General features: G+C 44.5%; 1 protein-coding gene across 2 annotated transcripts; it reads right to left on the reverse strand.

Annotated features, from left to right (window-relative positions):
* Positions 1–5,599: 5,599 nt before the first annotated feature.
* On the reverse strand, positions 5,600–20,888 carry LOC116957997 (E3 ubiquitin-protein ligase TRIM11-like). 2 transcript variants are annotated; one of them, XM_076058172.1, is made up of 7 exons: positions 20,568–20,888; positions 18,851–19,966; positions 17,976–18,071; positions 15,393–15,626; positions 15,247–15,269; positions 14,746–14,849; positions 5,600–12,136 (listed from the first exon to the last, which is right to left on the reverse strand). In XM_076058172.1, the coding sequence occupies exons 2-7, from the start codon at positions 19,406–19,408 to the stop codon at positions 11,583–11,585; spliced, it is 1,569 nt and encodes a 522-aa protein (XP_075914287.1). In that variant the 5' UTR covers positions 19,409–19,966; positions 20,568–20,888; the 3' UTR covers positions 5,600–11,582. The 2 variants fall into 2 exon arrangements, with proteins under 2 accessions (XP_075914287.1, XP_032836350.2); XM_032980459.2 differs by lacking the exon at positions 20,568–20,888 and adding an exon at positions 20,132–20,548.
* Positions 20,889–21,709: the final 821 nt, after the last annotated feature.

Here is a 21,709-nt window from a genome sequence, read left to right on the forward strand (position 1 = left end):
TCAATGCACCTTTAAATATCAGCACACAATAATCATAACTCAAGATCATCCTTTGCAACGGTCATCCAGAACGATACATTTGATTTCAGGCCACTGAATAGCTGTGGCAGCTAGGGGTGTACAACTCCTCTAGAGTATTTCTGAGTGAAGACCTCACAGGTAGTGATCAAAGTTGCAGTTTATTGGCGATGGCATTCCAGACCCTGGGGGGGGGGGGCATCAATACCAAAGGCCCTTCCTCCAGTATTTGTACGGCAGTAAGGAATGTGAAGCTGGTAAATGAGCGAAGACCTTAGGTCACATTTGTTCTTCGAAACAGTGAGGAGATCCAGCAGGTAGTCTGTGGATTTTTTCGTAAGTACATCGTGAATAAATAAGATCTGACGCACAAGATCATTAAGAGATGTTAAGTTTGACCAATATAGAGATCGCAGTGGTGGGTCCTATATGGGCATTTCAATGCAAATCTTAAGGACGAGTGATAAAGTGAGTCAAGCTTCTTCAGTACAGTACTGGAACATAGAGGGGAAGCAGTGCTTGTGTCGATACAGAAAACCAATTTTTATTTTTTGTCTTTTTACCAATATAATAAATGTGATCTTCAAAATTCAGTTTCGAATCAAGGATGACCTCAATATACTTATAGATCTTTACTTGCTTTATTTGATAATTATTTAAGGAACGTAATTGGGGAAAAATAACTTCCTGCTTAAGTCCTGGTGAGAAGCATAGCACCTTTGTTTTGGAGGTATTCAGGAATAGTTTAAGAGCAAATAGCTGATGTTGTAGTTTGTTGAAATCACCCTGGAGCTTAGCATTCACGTCATCCAGAGAGCGGCCAGCAGTAATCAGTATCGTGTCATCTGCAAAAAGATGTACCCTGGAATGGTCCAGGTCAGTGCCCAAGTCATTCACATGAAGAGAGAACAAGAGGGGTCCGAGGATGGAACTCTGTGGAACCCCTTTTGCTATCTTAACACTGTTTGACCTCCAGCCATCTATGAATACAGTTTGGGTGCGAGAAAAGAGGACATTTTTTAACCATTCCACTGCGTGTTTGGAGAAACGGAGGCAACTTAGTTTACTAAGCAGTGTGTTGTGGTCGACTGTATCAAAAGCTTTGGGCAAGTCAAGAAAAAGACTGGTACTGTACTGCTTAACATCAAGGCTACTGTTAATGTGATTCAGAGAATCTAATGCAGCAGATGTGGTTCTGTATTTTTTCGGAACCCAGATTGGTTTCGATGTAAGAGATTGTTGTCGGACAGGAAACTGCTAATTTGGTAGTTAAATAATTTTTCAAAAATCTTCATCAACGGGGACAAAATTGAGATAGGTCGGTAGATATTTGGATCATCTTTAGGGCCCCCTTTGTGAAGTGGGCGAACATAGGAATGTTTCCATTCTACAGGTACTGATGCTTCTTTGATGTGCAGCTTCAAAATATGGCTATTGGTTTGTAAATTAGGTGACCAACAGTTCGCAGAGCAAAGACGGGAATGCTATTTGCTCTGGTAGAGGAGGACCCTTTGAGGTAGGAAAGTTGTTTCAGAACATTGCTTTCGTGGATAGGCTGGAAACTAAATTCGTTGAATGCTTGGACAGGCGTGTAGGAAATTGCATGAGTAGGGGTTACTCCCAAAACATTATTAAAAAGGTCACCAGCTTCAGAAAAACTACTTTTTTGGGCTCTGAAAAATAGTCCCCTTTTCGGTTAAGTGCAACGGGAAGATTATCTGTGTTAGATGCCCTTTCGATACATTTAACTGTTTTCCAGAAGATCCTGGCATTGACATGCAATTCCAGGAGCGTGGAGGAAAAAAATAATTTTAGCCAGTTTTTGACCAATTTACTTTTCTGAGCACATGCCCAAGCCTTGTCTCTAGTTTTCATGAGCTTAGTAATCAAAGGATCAAACCATGTTGGGCGGTTGCCTATAATTTTAATTCTAACCAACGGAGCATGTTTGTTAAGAATTTGGAGAAATGTATACCTGAAGGTCTCCCAAGCCGTAGTCAGGTTAGGGATATCACAGACCTTGTCAATATCCGAGTGAAGCATATGATTAGTAAATGCCTGTATGCTGAAGTGTCTCATGGAGTGCTTATCAACCAATTTAGTGGGGGCTTTGGGTCTGGCTGACGATCTCACTCCAAATATGAAGGAGTGATCACTAAAGTCATTACCCAGAACAGGAGTAAGTGGGAAATTGTGAGGGGCATTAGTCAATCGGACGTCAAGCAGAGATGACTGTCCAGGATTTTTTTAGGATTGGTCTTGTGGGGACATTTATTAATTGAAACAGGTTACATTCACGTGCAAAATTTGTGGCCACGGTCGGCGGGTTTAACCAATTCCAATTCAGATCACCCATTAAAATTATTTCACCTTTAGGGAGGCCCCCAAGAAGCACCCTCAGTGCGTTCCCAGCTTCAACATCATTACCACTCGGAGGTCTATAGCAGCACATTACCAATAACTGTTGATTTTTAGTGATTCTGAGAGCCAGACCTTCAAAGCAATAGTACTACGAACACACCTGCTTTAGTAGTTGTCCATCGCAATCTGCAAGTCATTGACGACCGGAGTGAGAAATGTTTCTGTAAGGCAGAAAATGTCCGTGTCCAGATTTTCCACTTCCAGTTTTAGTTGACATAATAATTTAATCACAAGCCCTCTGATGTTGACGTGCAGAACACCAACACCTTTTCTGCCAGAAAAATTTACGGAATAAAATGAGTTATTTACATTTGAGCCAGGGTGAAGCTTAATTACCTCCCAGAAAAAAGAAAAGTAGAATTAATAGTTTGCACAAGTATTTTATGTGAAAATATGAAGAGCGACGAACCTTGGACGAATAGCAGCTGCTTACATATGGCGACATTTTCAAGAGCAGAATTAAGTTAGAAAGGAGTGCTGGTGATGTAATCGGACAGATATAGTGTTTAAAAGGAAACAATGATAGAGTGTAGAAGTGGATATAATCTGTTTCACTAGCAGGTGCAGTGGCAAATGGAGCATCAAGTATGGACGAGAAATAACGAGGGCTGCCAGTGGTGGAGTTGAGTTTAGCACTAGATATGGCTGGGTGGGACAGTAGTAGCATACACAGCAGAACTTCCATCTTTAAAATAACAAAGATCCACAACAGTTAATCACACAAGTGAAAACGTACAGGTCGGCCGAGCGCGAGAAATGTCTTGCCGCACTCATTGCACATGTAAGGCTTCTCGCCCGTGCGCTTGAGTTTGTGGTGGCGGTCAGCTCCAGGTCACGAAGTTGACTAATCGATGTTTGTAAGCACACCTCTGTGCGTTGCTATTTCTCTACGCTAGCGAAGGATGTGACCTACCACAGGAAACAGTTCTTAGAATTAATATTATTGCGCATTAACTTAGGAAGGCACGACTCAGACTCTTCTGTGTTAAGCAACTTTAATATGTAAAACAAACATAACACTATCATATGCGAACTCTCATGCTAGGAATGTCAACACAGTACTCCTGGAGATGTCCTCCTCATTGATCCGTACATTTAATCCTCAATGGTTACGTTTGTTAAACTGGGTAACAGAACAATCGGCTAATTCCTTGGAGTAAAGCGAGCATACACGGCGATAGAAAAAAGTCCATACAAATTAATGTGACAATATTCATACGAACAGTAATAAAGAAACATGTGCCTAAGGCAAAAGTAGTTTTCAATGAATTCATTGGTAAGATTATGCAATTAACGAAATTCCCTGGAACAATAGTGTGCGGCAGTGTCTGTTTGCCTAATATATGCGTATCAATTGGCTGAGTTTTAATTGGTTCGTGGGCAAGATTCCGTCATAAAAATAAATAAATCTCAAAATAATAGGATTCTTGTGAGTGTGTATATTCGTAACATAGATGTTTATAATTTAGTTTCCTCAATTAATTCATTGGTGCATTTAAGCAATTAACGAAACGAATGACTAAATACTTCTAAACGGCCATATCCATGCAGCTCAATGGACCAAATAATGTGTTTCACGATCAGCTAATAGTTAACTCCACCACTTTAGGATGGCCCTTTTCGAAATACAAGGAGAACTTTGGAGTAATCATATTATTCCTGATATGTGCGTTATGTGTGTGTGGGTGTATTGTCTTCTAGCTCAACTCTTTGCATTAAGCAGCCGCTTAATGCTGCTGGGAAATGAGTCGTGTGTGTGTGTGGGCTTGTCATACATACGGCGCTCTCTCTCTCTTGGCGGCAGCTGCAGGCCTCTCTGCTGCTGGATGACCGCTGAGTCCGCACGATGCTCGTCCCTGATGGTGCACGATTGCACTCGCAGCTCGTACACTTGTCGCCAGTGCCGACACTCTTCCTCTCAATGTGTGTATATTGTAATTCTGTAAAATATCGTGTGCATTCATACAGATGCATCTTTTTAGATAACGTATTCGATGCATCGTTTTAATATTATAACAATATTAAACACATATGTCTTAAAGTAGTGATATAGACGAGGGGTGGAGGTGTCTAGTTTTGCAGAGGTTCTCGGTTCAATTTCAGTGGCCACCCCAGTTAATACCTCGGATGTAAAAGGCCTCTGCGCAATATAGATTTTTGTGGAGAAGCTCCTTTTCCACCAATGAAAAGCTCAACGAAGTGGCTTATTACTTGGAAATGTATATCAGCCAAATACTCTAAATGCGTGATGTTGATGTGGAGGGAAAAATCGGAAGACCCGGAGAAAAATCCATGCAACCACGGAGACAGACATGGAAACTCCAAATACACAGGTGTCGTGGTCGGGATCGAACCCACAACCTTCTCCATACAAGGTGAGGGAGCAACATTTCACAACTGCAGCACCAATTAAGAGTGGACCTTGTGTATGTATACTCTTTGGTTCTTTTGGTAAAGTCACGTAGGTATAAAAATAAAACAAAATAAAAGTAATATATCACGACGTTTTGATCGCAACACAAGCAGTCGTCCTGAGGTGGAAAAAATAATCCAGCAGTGGAACTGCTGAACCAGCGAGAGAGCTGTTACAACAAGTGGTTATATATGTGGCAATGGGCAAGCAAGCACGTCAGTTGTGTTAATGGGGGGATAATTTTTCCACCTGAGGACGACCGCTTGTGTTGCGATCGAAACGTCGTGATATATAATTTTACTTTTGTTTGATTTTTATACCTCCGTGACTTTACCGAAAGAACCAAAGAGTATGGATTCTTGCAGTCACGAAAGCTTAAAATCAAGATTGTGTATACATGTTGAACTTCTTAGCCAACCATACTTATTGGAGGTGTAGGCCAACATGATGGTCCAAGTTTTTGCACATTTCAGAAATCTTCCCAAATGACTTCATCAGCAATGAGAATGTGGCGAGTGTTTGGACAGTGACCCTTAGCGAACTGCTAATGTGAGGATTAAGCAATCGGCATGAATTGGTATAAAATTGGGATTTAATTCCAGTGTATCATTTTCGTACTGCCGAAATTATTTCAGTACGATTTATTTACTTTGTATGAAACAACTTTCCATGAATAATGATAAATAAAATATGGTATATATAGTAATACAAAAATACATTTACATTTACTTTGTATGAAACAACTTTCCATGAATAATGATAAATAAAATAGGGTATATATAGTAATACAAAATAAATGTACAATTGATAATGGTGTGGGTTTAGGCTCCTACATAGTCCACAACATTTACAATTAACGACCCATTATAAATTGTTAATGTTGGACGATAAAGGTTGACAATTATTTTTCGATTCAAAGCTTTCGTGACTGCAGGGATTCATATTCTTGGTTCTTTTGATAAAGTCATGTAGAAGGGAAATAATACAATTATAAAATAAAACAATAAACCTTCTTTGGTTCTTTCGGTAAAGTCACGTAGAATGAGAATAAAATAATAAATTGATAAAATAAAATAACAATAATATTCTCACGACGTTTCGGCCACAACACAAGCGGCCTTCATCAGGTGAAGGGACGAGACTGTCTGGTAGGACAGCGCTGGAGTGAAAGAGCCACGTTCAGATCACGACTTTTAAGCCGCTTGTGTTGTGGCCGAAACGTCGTGAGAATATTATTGTGTTATTTTATTTTATCAATTTATTATTTTATTCTCATTCTACGTGACTTTACCGAAAGAACCAAAGAAGATGAATCATTGCAGTCACGAAAGCTTTAAATCGAAAAATAAAACAGTAAAATTATCACGAAATTTCGATTGAAACACAAGCAATCATCATCAGGTGTGAAAACCACGCTAGAAAATTTGAAAAAAGTGGTGTTTTTTTCTTAATGTTAGCACCACAAACAGCAACTGGTGGTTGTTCAGACGGACGAGTCCATCTATGCTCGGAACAGAGGAGGGGGGAGAGAAAGAAAATGAAATGCGGTCTGAAAGTCACCGTAAGCATGAACACAATAAATTAACACCCGAAATGGTGTATCAAATCCTTCCAATGATTGCTAAGCCAGAATCCATATTATCGGTTGAAATTATCTCTGTGTTTGTATATGTGGATAGCCTCATGAACGAATCTCTTATGGTAGCCAGATGGCTTGCAGAGAACCTCTGTCTTGGAGAAGTCAATGTCATGTGAGCCCACTGAATTATAACAATGGTCTGCCACGGCTGAAGTATTGGTCCTACTGTGTTTTAGGTCTGCTTTGTGTTCACGGATGCGGTCCGAGACATCTCGTTTGGTTTCTCCAATGTAACGGCTTCCACAGAGGCAACTTAGTTTGTAGACGCCAGAGTACTGTATGTCTGGAATCACATATTTTACAGACAGGACCAGATCACGGATTTTATGTACTGTGTTGAATCGGACCTTGATCTTGTGGGTTTTTTTCAAGATTTTGGAGATCTTTTTTGTGACCCCTGCAATGTAGGGTAAGGTGATGGTTTTGAATGGCTCCTCAAGAGGGTCCTTCTTCATGGTTGGAGTGATGGCTTTCCGGATTGTGTAGTCAGAGTAACCATTAGCCTTGAGAGCTTGGTGTACGTGCTTGAGTTCACTGGCAATGTGTTCCTGGTCGGAGATGCATTGGGCTCTATGGTGTAGAGTCTTGATGAGGGAATTCTTCTGTGATGGATGGTGGTGAGAATCCAGTTTTAGGTAAGCATCCGTATGGGTAGCTTTCCTGTAGACAGAGTGGCTCATTGAACCATCAGGTCTCTTTTGTATTAGGACATCCAAAAAAGGTAGCTTGCCATCTTTTTCGACCCAGCCCTTATGTTTTTTGTTTGCATTTTGACTGCAGTTATTGTGGTTAATGCAGTAACATGAATCCTTGTAAAAAGTTTCAGTTTTGTTGCCAGAAAAAAAGGGGAAAAACCTTATTATTACGAGTTGACCATTTTGGAGGTTAAGTGGCAAATGGACGACTGTGGGGGAACGGTGATGGATGGAGAAGGCAAGAATTTAACAAATGGCCCCATTGTTGCTGATGTATGTTCGTTGGAAAAAAAAGTTTGATGTCATGCACACGTTGTCTCTCTGTTTTGTAAGGCAAAGACAGGCATGTCAGAGCCTTTGTTAATTTATTGGCGAAGAATATTGATGTTTTTTTTTAGAATAGCAGAATTTGACATTAAAATGGGCCTGGAAGATCTTGCATAGGAGAGGGTAGTAGGGAACAATCGACTGGTTGTGAACCTTAATTAGCGAGTTAGTGGCAGGTCTGAGCATAATTTGAAATATACCATGTCCAGTAGCTCTGTGACGATATAAACGATAGCCAAAATGGGCCGACTGAGTGTGTTTCAAGTAGTTGCATTGATACCTCTTCGAACACCTCTGGTCTTGCATACATGGTGCATTTGGATAGAACTGGCCACATGGGCCATGGACCATTGGTTGCAGACCACATAGGAAAAGGGCAGTGTCTTTATGGGGGTGAGGTAGCTCAGCACTGATAAATGTGTCAATGTGACTTGCATGAATTGTTTACCTCATCCATAGGGAAATGTGAGCATGAGGAAGACGACGTTTTTGACACCCAATGGTGTGCAAGGTGCTGCTTGTCTTTGCAAAGACGCTGCCTTCGTTGGTCGTAATAATCATCATGAGGTTATAAACTTTGAGTTTTAAGACCCTCGCTAAGATGTCATGTCTGTCTGGTGGCTTTTGGTTTGGATAAAATTAAACCTGGATCTCCTTTCATTTGGGATTGCAAGAGAATGTGATGAAGAGATGCGGCGTGGCATATTGACTGATGTACGTCATCGCATCCTGAATCTTCTCATGCATGTATCTTGGTGGAGCTGTGAAGGATGAAGGCAAAATAACTAATCAGCCCACATTGTGACCGTTTGCATCTCCTTTGGCATTGATGGCATTCCAGAGATGAGCATACTGTTCACACGCAGGCGGTTTTCATTCAGTTGAATGTAAAGAAGGTGCTCACTCTCAATGTTGGCATGATCATCAACAACATACTGGTGAAAGAGGTTGGCGCATAATAATGTGTGGTTTCCTCTTCTGTCCATGATTACGAAGGAATATAAAAAAATAGGAGACAGTTTCGTGAGGATGTCTTTGTCGTGCAGCTTTGTAATTGGAGGAATCTTGACGAGTTACCCATCTTGGGCTTGCGACAGGAAAATGTGTTATTGTAGGGCATCGTATGCTCTGTTAGTGTCAGGATATCGTGTGATGGTGTTTTCTTGGTATGGGAGAACAATGCCTCTCTCAAAATGTTCCTCACCCACCATAAGAAAGCAAGGTCAACAATATTTATGGGATTGAACCTCCCTGCGTGGTCCTGGGTTTGGTGAAAAGTAAAGGTGCTGTACGGCAAAATTTCAATGGGTGATCACTAAAATATTATTTACGGACTCTGTAGTATAAACTGGACGCATCGTGTTGGAGGGGGAGGGGGGGAGCGAAGAGGAAATCACATTGAAGAAATATCCGCAGCGTTGTGTGAATGTATTGCATGTAAAAGGAAATGTCCCCCGTGAGCTCGAACAAACGCGCATCATTTGACAGGGGCCGCCCCCCCCCCCCCCCTCACGTAATTGTCGTCAGTTGGTACGGTCGATGGCGTGCAATACGTAAATAATTAAATAAAGAAACGGCACAGATGTGCTAATTTAAGTACTTTAAAGTTTACGGATGGGAAAACGGAACAGCCTATTCCCATCGCGGGGCTTAGGTCTTGCAGCCTGGCAAACTGTTTTCTACCTAAATCCCACTGTCCGAGAGCCAAATCCCCCGCAAGTGCGAGCGCACGTAGACTTTTTTTATATATGTTTAATTTGTATATTTTATTTGGTTGGCAGTGGCTGTGTAAAGGATTTGGTCCTCGTATTTAATTAATGAACAGCGTTGCGGGATACAGTGAGCACGAATGACCCTGTCCACAGCTACATTGTTTGATGATAGGTTTTCCCCTTTTTCCTGTCAAGAAAACAGGTGTAGAAATGTTAAAACACCAAACCTTTTACGAGGAATCTTGTCTGCATTAACCACAATACTTGTGGTCAGAATTAGAGCCCGACCGAAACTGAATTTATGGTTTCGGTTTCAGCCGAAACCAGAAATTCAGTTTCGGTCGGTTTTGGCCGAAACCAGACCAAAAGTTAAATATTGACTTTCGGCCAAAACCGAAGCCGAAACCGAAAGTTGAACTACACTTTCGACCGAGACCGAAACAGAACGGTATATAACCGAAGTTACCGAACACAAGATTCATGAAATATGTCATGATGCAATGCTACTTTAATTAAAAAGAAATCTAGAACTAATAATTCAGAGCCTGCAGTAATAGTCGCTAAATATAAAATATTTAGGTGTTACTTACTTAGTAATTATATCCAAACAAACGAATATTGTAGTTAAGAAAGAACAGTTTTTCTGCATTCTCGCCCAGAAGGTTGCTGCGCCTTGCTTTGATCAGAATCGACTTTAGTGAAGTAATCCCACACCGCATGTTTCGACATTCTTCACGGTGATTAACTGCTCCGTTTATTAACTTTTATTTTCTACTTCACACAGATTCGTAATTTCGTTATCACTAATTCGCTACGGAACTATTAACTAACTGAATATCAATATTGGCAGAATTCGAATCTCGATATCAACACGCGTGTAGACTTAAGCGAATGCAACACATAAGCCAAGGCGGGCAGGTGGCTGGGAACAGACAATAGAGGCACTTTGTTGTCGTCCCGCCAAAGAGACTCCACCCACGGATGCAGATGCAGGCTGCCGTCTGTTGACATTAGCAGACCATCGTTGCGGCTGTAACCTCGCTCCCAAGCTGCTGCTGCTGACGTGTGTGTGTTTGCAGCCTATCTCATAGGATTGCCTAGCGCCGACTGACTGGCCGATAGGCAGTGATAGACTTAGCACTAGCGTTATATCTAAAAATAGATCTTCAGTTGAGGACAGAAAGTCAATATCAGTTTCGGCCGAAACCGAAAGTAAACTGAAAGTTTAAAATTGACTTTCGGCCGAATCCGAAAGTATGCCGAAAGTGGCCATTTGCCAACTTTTGGCGCCGAAACCGAAACCGAATTTCCGTCGGCCTCTAGTCAGAGTGCACAGAAACAAAACACTCTGACAATGTATGTGGCATTGTCTTTGAAACTGATTGGTCCACACCAGAGACAACTTTCTTTAGAGCCTCGTCTCAAAACGGTGTTACACCAGAGGATGCCAAAAGGTGTTACAACTCAAAGACAATGCCACCATCAGAGTAATGAGAGCTCGGGTAGAGCAGCTAAACCTCCGTTGCCAGGACCAAAATATGAGAAGAGATTTTCCCCTTTTTTCTGGCCACAAAACAGGTGTTAAGTCCTTAAAAACAATGCATATATTATCACAGTATTTTTTTGTTTGCATTCTGACCACAAGTATTGTGGTTAATGCAGTCATTATTCTTTGTAAAAGGTTTCAGTTTGGTGTATTAACATCTTAACAGCTATTTTGCTGCCAGAAAATAGGGGAAAACCTATTCTCACATATTGGTACTGGCAAAGGAGGTCCCATGATGTAATTACATTGTTGTTGATGTTGTTTGTGTTCTGTATTTTTTATTGTAGAATCGACGATACAAGCGTTACAACGCCACTGTCGTATGCATATATTTATACTTTTTAAAATAAAAATGATTGTTGTTGTGTCTCTCTCACAGCCCATGACACCACCAGTACATAAACACATCCCAGTTCATCATTGCTAATCATATTCTTAGCTCTTTCGGTAAAGTCACGTTGAAGGGAAACAATAAAATAAAATATATATAAAACAATAAAAATTCTCACGACGTTTCGACCATAACACAAACGGTCGTCATCAGGTGTGTCGGTTTGCAAACCGACACACCTGCAAACCAACACACCTGATGATGACCGTTTGTGTTATGGTCGAAACGTCGTGAGAATTTTTATTGTTTTATTTTTTTATTTTATTGTTTCCCTTCAACGTGACTTTACCGAAAGAGCTAAGAATATGAATTACTGCAGTCACGAAAGCTTTAAATCAAAATTCATTGCTAATCACTTTACCCCTACACTAGTCACGTGACAGTCACCAGCCAGTCACGGGCATGGCACGTTCACCTATCTCAGGACGCACCACTCAGATCCACAATCCTCACTGAGGCACCAACTTTACCCCACCCCACCAGCAGCCCAGGATGTAGGGGCTGAGTGAATGTTTGTTGAAACGAGTGTAATGGCACCATGGAGTCGGCGCTGTAAAACGACAGCACCCCTGCGTCCCAATCCAGATGGACCCCGACTCTCCACGGAGGCTCCAGCACCGACAGTGACGTCTCTACCCCGCCATGCCACACTGAGAAGCTGTCGCCATCTTTCCGTAGGCACCAGGAGACGTCACTCTCTCCCAGGCGGCACTCAGCACCATTCCCTCTCCGTGGGATCGTCACGTATGCGACTCCAACCCGACACCACCGCCCCGCGCTCCCCACGTCCACCTCCCAGTAGTGCTGACCCGACGAGAAGCTCTCAGAGCACAGCGCTTGGTCCCAGACATCAAAGCGGTGTGGGTGATGGGGGCGACGCTGGGGGACACCGCTCCACGTTGCTGTCCTGCGATCCGCAGAAATCTGGAGGTGGTCGTGGGCTGAGTTTGTGTCCAGAGTCGGTGAGCGTCCATCTGTGGTGAGTATTAGTGTACACATAATAATATTAGTTAGTATTAGTGTACACATACTAATATTAGTTAGTATTAGTGTACACATACTAATATTAGTTAGTATTAGTGTACACACACTAATATTAGTTAGTATTAGTGTACACACACTAATATTAGTTAGTATTAGTTTACACACACTAATATTAGTTAGTATTAGTGTACACACACCAGTTAGTATTAGTGTACACACACTAATATTAGTTAGTATTAGTGTAAACACACTAATATTAGATGGTATTAGTGAACACATACTAATATCAGTTAGTATTAGTGTACACACACTAATTTTAGTTAGTATTAGTGTACACATACTAATATTAGTTAGTATTAGTGTACACACACTAATATTCGTTAGTATTAGTGGACACACTAATATTCGTTAGTATTAGTGTACACATACTAATATTAGTTAGTATTAGTATACATAAACTTATATTCGTTAGTATTAATTTACATATACGAATATTTGTTAGTATTAGTTTATAAAATATGAATATTCGTTAGTATTTGTCTACACATACCAATATTCGTTAGTATTTGTGTACATATACTATTAATCGTTAGTATTAGTGCATATATACTAATATTCGTTAGTATCAGTGTACATATACTAATATCGTTAGTATAAATGTACACATACTGCTAATCACTTGTGAATAATTATTAGTGAATAATAATAAATAATAACTCATTAATGGTACTACACTAACATGACAATGTGTGTGTGTGTGCAGTGGTAGTGAACAGCGGTGATGATATTCTTTGGTTTTATTCGGTAAAGTCACGAAGGTAAAATAAAATTAAATAAACAATTAAATCACCACGTTTCGGAGGCAACACAAGCTTCCGTCTTCAGGTGGAACTGTGGGGAGGCTCTGAGAGCCTCGAGATTAAATACAGGTTAAGGGGGGGGGGGGGGAGGAGGAACCAAGTAGGGGACCTTGATGGGGTGCGGGGCTGAGTTAATCCGTCTTTTGTTATGTTGAGGGTGCGGGGGATGAGTCACTGCACGGGGGCAATGGAAAAAAAGGAAAAATAGAAACGTTCGGAAAGAATCTGCTGTGTGCTTATGAGGAAGCTAAAGTTTTGACTTGGTTCATGACATCTTTCCAGTGGTTGCTTAATTTAAAACCACCCTCTCGGTTGAAGTTGTGTCTATGTTTGTATATCTGGATGGCCTCATAGACAAATGTTTGGTGATAACCGGGAAGTTTGCATAGTACTTTGGTGTCGGAGAAAGCAATCTCATGGGAACCCGCTGTGTTGAGACAATGATCAGCCACGGCAGACGAATTGGTTCTGCCGTGTTTAAATCTGATTTGTGCTCGCGGATTCGGTCAGAAATATCTCATTTTGTCTCTCCGATATAGCAGTCACCGCAGATACAACTCAATTTGTAAACACCGGGGCGATTTAATTATTTATTTTATTTCACCTACGTGACTTTACCGAATAAAACCAAAGAATATGAATCCTTGCAGTCACGGAAGCTTCAAATCTAGAATTAAGCAGTGATGATGCCAGCACCATGATGTGAACGCCACTCTCACAGCGTCTCTCTATAAACACGACGCCTGTACCACAGCCACCACAGCCTCGCACACTCTCACACCCATACACTGACATTGTGTGTCATAGCCTCGCACACTCACATCCACGCACAGACATTGTGTGTCATAGCCTCGCACACTCTCACACCCACACACAACATTGTGTGTCATAGCCTCGCACACTCTCACACCCACACACAGACATTGTCTGTCACAGCCTCGCACACTCTCACATCCACGCACAGACATTGTGTGTCACAGACTCGCACACTCTCACATCCACACACACAGACATTGTGTGTCACAGACTCGCACACTCTCACATCCACACACAGACGTTGTGTGTCACTCCGCTGCTGGATGAGCGCTTCCCCGCGCCGTGCGCATCCTAGGGGGGGGGGGTGGGGGGGTTATTTGACCATACTTTACCGCTCTCATCGGTGCGCGTTGGTGATGGTGGGGATCGTGAACGTAGAAGCGTACAGGTGCAGTACAATGGTTAACGCTGCACTGCCCTCTGCTGGTGTGATGTGTAAACATTCGGCAGGAGGGAGACAAAGGCGGCCGGGCGTGGTGCTGGCCACCCACCCCCTCGTGTGACGTGCTGGACTTCATAGCTGCTGCTGCTGATCGCTAACAGCACTTTCCTCGGGTCAACAGCAGTTTAGTTTAGTCGAATATTGAAACTGTTAAACTAATTTTATTTCATTAAGTAGAGCCCACTGATCCATGTCGCTCTCTTTCAGAGTTTGCATCTCTCTCCCCGTTGTGGAGTGGATTTTCCCCTGGTTCCTCGCGTTTTCCCCTCCACGTTTAGAATCAATTTGCATTCAGAGTATTGGCTCAACGAGGAGCCACTTCGCAGAGCTGTGATTTGTGATAGGTCGCTTCTGTAAAAAAGCGACATGGTTCAGTGGGTTCCTTACCTGGTAAAATAAAATGAAAAGTTGATGAAGGCGGGGAGCACAGAAGTGCAGTGCAACACAGTGGGGCAAGCGGGTGAAAGACTGAGGAACTCACAGACGAGAGGCAGGAATCTGTTCACGACCCTTTCAAGGGAGAGGACCGTGGTGGCGTCCAGTGAAGTGGGAGGTGGGGGTGCATATTCCTTTGGGATCTCTCTCCTGGGACAACCACCAACAGCATAACACACAGCCTCGTTTAACCACAGCACACATAGCACACATAGCACGTGTCTCACACACAGCCCATGTCTCCCGCATGGTCAGTGCCCCACACACAGCACGTGTCTCACACACAGCCCGTGTCTCACACACAGCCCGTGTCTCACACAGCCAGTGTCTCACGCACAGCCCGTGTCTCACACCACCAGCCCGTGTCTCAAACACAGCCCGTGTCTCACACCACCAGCCCGTGTCACAAACACAGTCAGTGTCTCAGACAGCCTGCATCTCTAACACACACACAAACACACCCTGTCTAACACACAAAGCACGTGTGTCTAACGCACACAGCCCGTGTGTTGTGAGTGTTTAACAGTGAGATATTAAGGATCTGTACCTACGCGTCTCGTCCAGGTGCCCCTGTTGAAGAGAGAGACAGGGATCATGAGTGACGTCTCTACCCATGCACCACGAGTCCCTCTGCCACTGCCCGCTCTGTTGTTCTGGACACCCAAACGCCATCTCCACAGTGGCGCTCCCCACCTGCAGGAAGGTGAGCGAGTCCGTCTCGTGCTGCAGGGCGCGCAGGCGAGCGGCCGCTGCCTGGAGCTCGCTGATCTCTCGCTTGTGACGAGCGATGTCCTCCTCAATCCGGGACAGGAGCTCGCGCTCCTTCACGGCCACGCGACGTAGAGCCTCCCTCTCGTCCTCGTCCAGAGCCTTCCTTAGGCGGGCGAACTTGCCCGTGATGCGACCTCTGATCCCGGCTACCGATTCCTGTGGAGACGCGGGGACCACGGTTGGCTCCCTGAGCCATAAGTCACTCTGTGTGTGCATGTGGGCGCCGCGGTGGCTAGAAGATGTTGACTCCCTTGCCTGGTATACAGCAGGTCGTGGTTCGATCCTGACCATGACACCTGTATATTTGGAACTATCTCTGTAGTCGTATGGATTTTTCTCTGGGTCCTCTGGTTATTGCCTCCACAATTAGAATCGACGTTACGCGTTTAGAGTATTTGGCTGCTAGCAATTTCAACATTACAATCTTCCACTTTGTTGAGCTATCATTTATAATCGCCAGGTCGCTTCTGACAAATAACCTTTCCTGGTAAAATAAAATATAGTTTAGTCTATGGAGCTCTATGGCTGTCTATGAGTCTCTATGGGCCTAATATCTCTATGGGTCTGTATGTCTCTCTCGGGATCTCACTGTATCTCTATGGGTGCCTATGTATCTCTCTGCATGTCTTTGATATCTCTATGGGTCTAGTATCTCTATGGGTGAATAGCGATATGGGTCTCTATGTATATCTGGCTGCTGCTATATATTTCCACGTGATGATGATGTCAGTCATTTGGTTGATCTGTAATTTGTGATTGCCAGGTCACTTCTGAAAAATAACTACACAGCTCAGTGGTCTTTACCTGGTAAAATAATAAATAACATTCACTAGTGGTGAATCATTCCCCAGTGACAAGTCGCCCATGGGACCGAGTCGATCCATGCCAAGGGGGCAAGACGGGTGCCGTACTCTTCTTGTTTCTCTCCTAGAGGGCGCTGAGGTCGTGGATGTTGAGACTCGGGCACTCGGAGTACGGTGGGGGCCCCCTCGTGGGTCCGACGAGATGTGGCGAGATGTTGACTATCTCACTTGGTATACAGGTAGTCGTGGGTTCGATCTCGACGATAATTATTTCTGCATATTTCGAGTCTGCGTATATTTCCCTGTGGTCACGTGGATTTTTCCCCAAGTCCTGTGGCTTTTCCTTCCACATTTTAAATCGGCGTAATCCAGGTCAGGTTATCCCACGAATCTGACCCGGGTTTAGAGTTCAAGGCATTCGTTATCTGCTGTGAACAACCCACAGAGCCCAAGAGTGTCTCCAGGTTCAAGCAGGCGTTTAGAGTACAGTATTTGATACAATCAATTTCCACCTGATAAGCCATTTCATTGAGCTATAATTTGTGATATTCAGGTTCTGTCTGCAAAAGAGCTACATGATTCAGTGGATCCAAACATTAAACTAATTTTCAATGGTACAGTATATTTTTTTCAAGTAGTGATATCCCAAACTTTCATAGCTGATTATTACCCTTCACACCAACATTATGTAAAATCCCCTCCCCCCGCGCCTGGTCCATCATGGTCCCCCCCGCGTCTGGTCCATCATGGTCCATCATGTACCTCCTACTTACATCATTCTCATTGTTATGCTAATTCCTTTGTCAAGGCGCCTTTGTTTCCTCCCACACAGCTTAAAGGACGCGACCTGAGCTTAGCTGTTTTCACTCCAACGCTGTCCTCTGGACAGTCCAGTCCCTTCACCTGATGAAGGCCACTTGTGTTGTGGCCGAAACGTCGTGATTTTTATTTTTATTGTTTTATTTTATTTTTTACCTACGTGACTTTACCGAATGGAACCACCAAAGAGTATGGATACTTGCAGTCACGAAAGCTTCAAATCTAGAAAAGAAATAAAAATAGTTGAATCGATGGGTCTCGATGTATCTCTAGGGGTCTCTATGCATCTTTGTGGGTCTCTATGTATCTCTATGGGTCTCTATATATCTCGATGGGTCTGCTGCTATATATTTTCACGTGATGATGATGTCAGGCACTTGTCGAGTTGCTATCATTTGTGACAACCAGGATTGCGTCTCAAAAAATCTATGTGGCTCAGTGGGGCCTTACCTCGTAAAATAAAAATAGTTGTAGTTAGAATAGACCCTGGTGACACGATTAGGGACGGTGTGAGGTGCAGCTGTGCGGTGTTTCTGCCTCTGCGTCAGTGCCTTGCACGACCTCCAGTTCAGTGCAACAGCTGCACCACAGCTCCACCCCGACAATCTGTGGCACTCTCTAGATGTTTTTTTGCCACAGGGGTGGAAGACGCAATGCCGAGTAACCCAACCTCGCAGCAGACTCGCCAGTGCGGCTACCGAATGTGGTAAATGTGCAAACCACTTGTAGTTAATGTTTAGTTTGAAAGTGAATGATATAATTACAGTAAGAGGTGTCAAAGTTATGAAGCTGCACGAAGTTCGCTTGAATGCATTTTGACCTCCACGACTTCCACACTGGATGGAGGTCACGGGGGCCAAAGAGCCCGGCCCGGACACGGTACCTGCGCCTCCTTGTGAGTGGCCTCCATCCGCTTCACGGACTCCTCCGCCTCCTTCCTCTTCTCCTCCATGGCTCGCGTCTCATACCCTACGCGCGTCTGTAGTGAAAGACGAGACCTCACCAGGGGGAGACTCTAGCACCCTGAGCCACCCCTCACACCGCCCTTCCCTCCACACCGACCCCTCCACAGCGAAGGCCCTCATCTCCATGCTGCCTCTCTACAGCGATTGAGACGGGGGGCACGGGGAGTGGGCAAGCTGATGCCTCGTTGTAGCAGCAGCCGGTGGGAGCCGTGCTGGCTTGGTGTCCATACCGACTCAGACCCAAGAGCCCATGTGCCCACAGCTGTCTCGTTTAAAAAATTAATTTTATAGAATTGTCTATCAGGTGGCTGTGATATCAGTCTCACATCTCTATTCACTTAATTCCTTTACATGGGAATTATGTTTAGTGAGAGCCTGGCATGAAATACATCCTGAGGCTGTATCCTAAAACGGCAAGCAGGAGATTTCGACACAGGCAGAGACAGATATTTAAAAGAGAGAGCATGAACACACTCTTTGGTTCTTTCGGTAAAGTCACGTAGGTAAGAAAAAAATATAGATAACGACGTTTCGATCACAACATAAGCAACCACCATCAGGTGTGAAACAAACACAGCAGGAGGACTGCTGGGTTTGTTTCTAAACGTCGTGATCTTTTATTTTTGTCTACCTACGTGACTTTACCGAAATAACCAAAGAGTATGGATTCCTGCAGTCACGAACGCTTCGAATCAAGAATGAACACACAATTACGTTTTTTCATCAGATGTTGTGAATCCCAGTTACAGAATTAGTCATATCGTGTTGCGGTGTATCAATCTGACGGCCTCACCTTCCGTGTCTCGTGCTCGTTCTTCAGCGTCAGGACCTTGTGTCCTATGTGTTCACCTGCGGTGCTGCAAGTTGAGCAGACCAGGCTGCTGTCTACTGTGCAGTAGAATTTCAGCTCCTCGCTGTGCTCCCGGCACCGTCGCTCCTCCAGGTACGCGATGGGAGCCACCAGGAGGTGTTCTCTCAGCCTGGGATTCTCCACGTGACGCTTCAAGTGCGTCGCACAGTAGGACGTCTCGCATCTCACGCAGGTCTTCACTGCAGGAGTTTGGCCGTCAGCGCAGTTGTCACACACGACTGCCGTGGCCATCCCGTCTCCAACTCTGAGCTGGTCCACCAGGTTGGCGAGGGCCACGTTCCTCCTCAGCTGGGGTCGCACAGGGAAGGTCGCTCGGCACTGCGGGCAGCTGAAACTGCTCACCGTCTCCCAGGCGGTCTCCAGGCAACGCAGGCAGAACGAGTGTCCGCAGCTCAGCGTGGAGGGGCACACGAATGTGTCCAGGCAGATGGAGCAGCTGAGCTCACTATCCACACTCTCACTGGGAGTCGCGCTCGCCATGACCCATTACTTCGCTGGGATCACTCGCTGTGTGGCTCAGAGAGACGCTGGACCAGGACCTCTCTCTTATAGCGAGGGTGAAGAAGGAAGTAAAATACTTACAATATTTTCATTGTCGTCACTGACATCACGAGACATTCCCTGGAGTGTGAACCGGCGCCCCGAGGTGCGCAAACAGCAGCCTCAAGGTGAACACGGCTACTGCACACACCTTGACATTTATAGAAATTAGTCCTGTTGTTAATATAAAGCAGTGAGGTTCAGCTGCGGTCGTTCATTCTTGAGATGAGTGTTGAGAGATGAAATCATCCTTCGACAGCAAGTTGGGGTCAAGATGTTATCTCCCTCACCAGGTATACAAGTGGTGGTGGGTGTCATCCAAATCCTGACGCCTGGTTTATATTTAAAGTTTGCGTCTCTCTCTCTCCGTGGTCGCGTGAATTTTCTCCGGATCCTCCGGTTTTTCCCCTCCTCATTTACAATCAACATCACGTGTTTAGAGAAGTTGGCTGCAATACATTTCCACGTGATAAGCCATAATTTGTGGTCAGGTCGTTTCTGAAAAAGAGCCACACAGCTCAGTGAGACTTACCTGCTATAATTAAAATATATTGTACGGTATAGTTGTAGATATCTCATGATTTCTTGTAACTCCATCTCCGTGTAATTACCCTAACGTGACAAGTTGCTTGAATGTCATCGTGGCATCAGAAAAAAAAATACCTGTAGTCTCCCGTGACTTATCCTGGAATCTTGAGCCATTTGTTAGGAGTGTGAATCTATCACCAACTCTACCTGCCTCCATCACCCACTGCTGGGGATGTCACCGTCTCTCACCCTCACTGCAGATCCCCGTGCCGGGCATTCACAGCCGCACCCACCGCTTACTTCACCTGCGTTGTTGTTTCACATTCACACGCACGGTTACTCAACGCGCATGCACATGCAGCAACACAAATGCCCATCGGCGTTCACCATGATGGTAAAAGAAAAAGCAATAAAACTAAACTATTTTTTATTTCACCAGGTAAAGCCCACTGAAATATTAGTTTATTTTTCAGAAGCGACCTACCCATTACAAATGATAGCTCAACAAAGTGGCTCATCTTGGAAATTTATAGCAGTCATATAATCTAAATACTGCACTCTAAACGCTTACTTGAACGTGGAGACGCTCTCTTGGGCTCTGCGGGTTGTTCACAGCAGATAACGAATGCCTTGGACTCTCCGCCCCAGGCGGACTCGTGGGAAAATGCGAACTGTATTACACTGAACACACGGCCTGGACTCGTCCGTTTTGCTTACTAACGGATAAAAACGCGTCACTGCGTTTGAAAGGGTCCTTCTACAAGGTCACCAATCCGAGGGAGGGGGTTCCCACAATGTCCACGGCTCATTCCTTGGTGCAGCAGCAGCAGAGACGGTTCAATGCTCAGTGAGGCGCAGTGGCTCCAGGCCAGGCAGACAGCACGATCTGCCGCGGGTTTTGTAGCCAACAAATCCTCGCACCCCGGCAGAGCCGGTTAGGTGACAGCTCAACACCCCTCGGGTGCCACGCAGCCCACACCCGGCTTCGCATCCAGTTACAATTACACATTCACTCACACACACACTCAGACAACAACAACCGTGGCGGTGACGTCACCACGACGCTTGTGCCAGGCCATGTGCACCTTGAGGCCACGTGAAGTGTCGAACGCCCGCTGGCAGGAGGTCACGGGGCAGACCCAGGTGCCACGGGTCGACTGACTGAGATGACTGGCTGATGCACCACCTGTGCCTCCTACTGTGTCAACTTGCTGTGCTTTAGCTACCCGGCGCTCCGCTCATTGTTGTGAGCATCGCTCCTCCACCCTCCGTTGTTGTTGGAAAAAAAAAGAGTGACATGTTCGGTCACATGCACGCTAGCGTAGATAAATAGCAATGCACCAAGGTGTGCTCACAAACAGCAAGAACTTGAACGGCTAGTCAACCTCGTGACCTGAAGCTGACCGCCACCACAAACTCAAGCACACGGGCGAGAAGCCGTTCATGTGCGACGAGTGTGGCAAGACATTACTCGCGCTCGACCTACCTGTACATTTTTCACTTGTGTGTGTTAACTGTTGTGGATCTTTGTTATCTTAAAGATGGCAATTCTCCTGCTGTGTATCCTACTGCTGTCCCTCCCCGCCATATCTAGTGCCACACTCAACTCTACAAACGGCTACCCTCGTCACTTTGCGTCCATACTTGTTGCTCGATTTGCCACTACACCTGCAAATGAAACAGCTCATAGACACTTCTATACTCCATCATTGT

Source organism: Petromyzon marinus (genome assembly GCF_048934315.1).
Source record: "Petromyzon marinus isolate PM22_M1 ecotype Great Lakes invasive population chromosome 68 unlocalized genomic scaffold, UKy_Petmar_22M1.pri1.0 chr68_unloc.1, whole genome shotgun sequence".
Classification (NCBI taxonomy): Eukaryota; Metazoa; Chordata; class Hyperoartia; order Petromyzontiformes; family Petromyzontidae; genus Petromyzon; species Petromyzon marinus.

What these genes read in the sequence shown, in the direction of transcription:
- LOC116957997 (XM_076058172.1), bottom strand. Translation starts at nt 19,408, where the DNA reads ATGGCGAGCGCGACTCCCAGTGAGAGTGTGGATAGTGAGCTCAGCTGC. An exon ending in ACTCGCTCACCTTCCTGCAG is followed by an intron (nt 15,270 to 15,392) that starts GTGGGGAGCGCC and finishes TCTCTTCAACAG; the next exon opens with GGGCACCTGGACGAGACGCG. An exon ending in CACCTGGACGAGACGCGTAG is followed by an intron (nt 14,850 to 15,246) that starts GTACAGATCCTT and finishes TGGTTGTCCCAG; the next exon opens with GAGAGAGATCCCAAAGGAAT.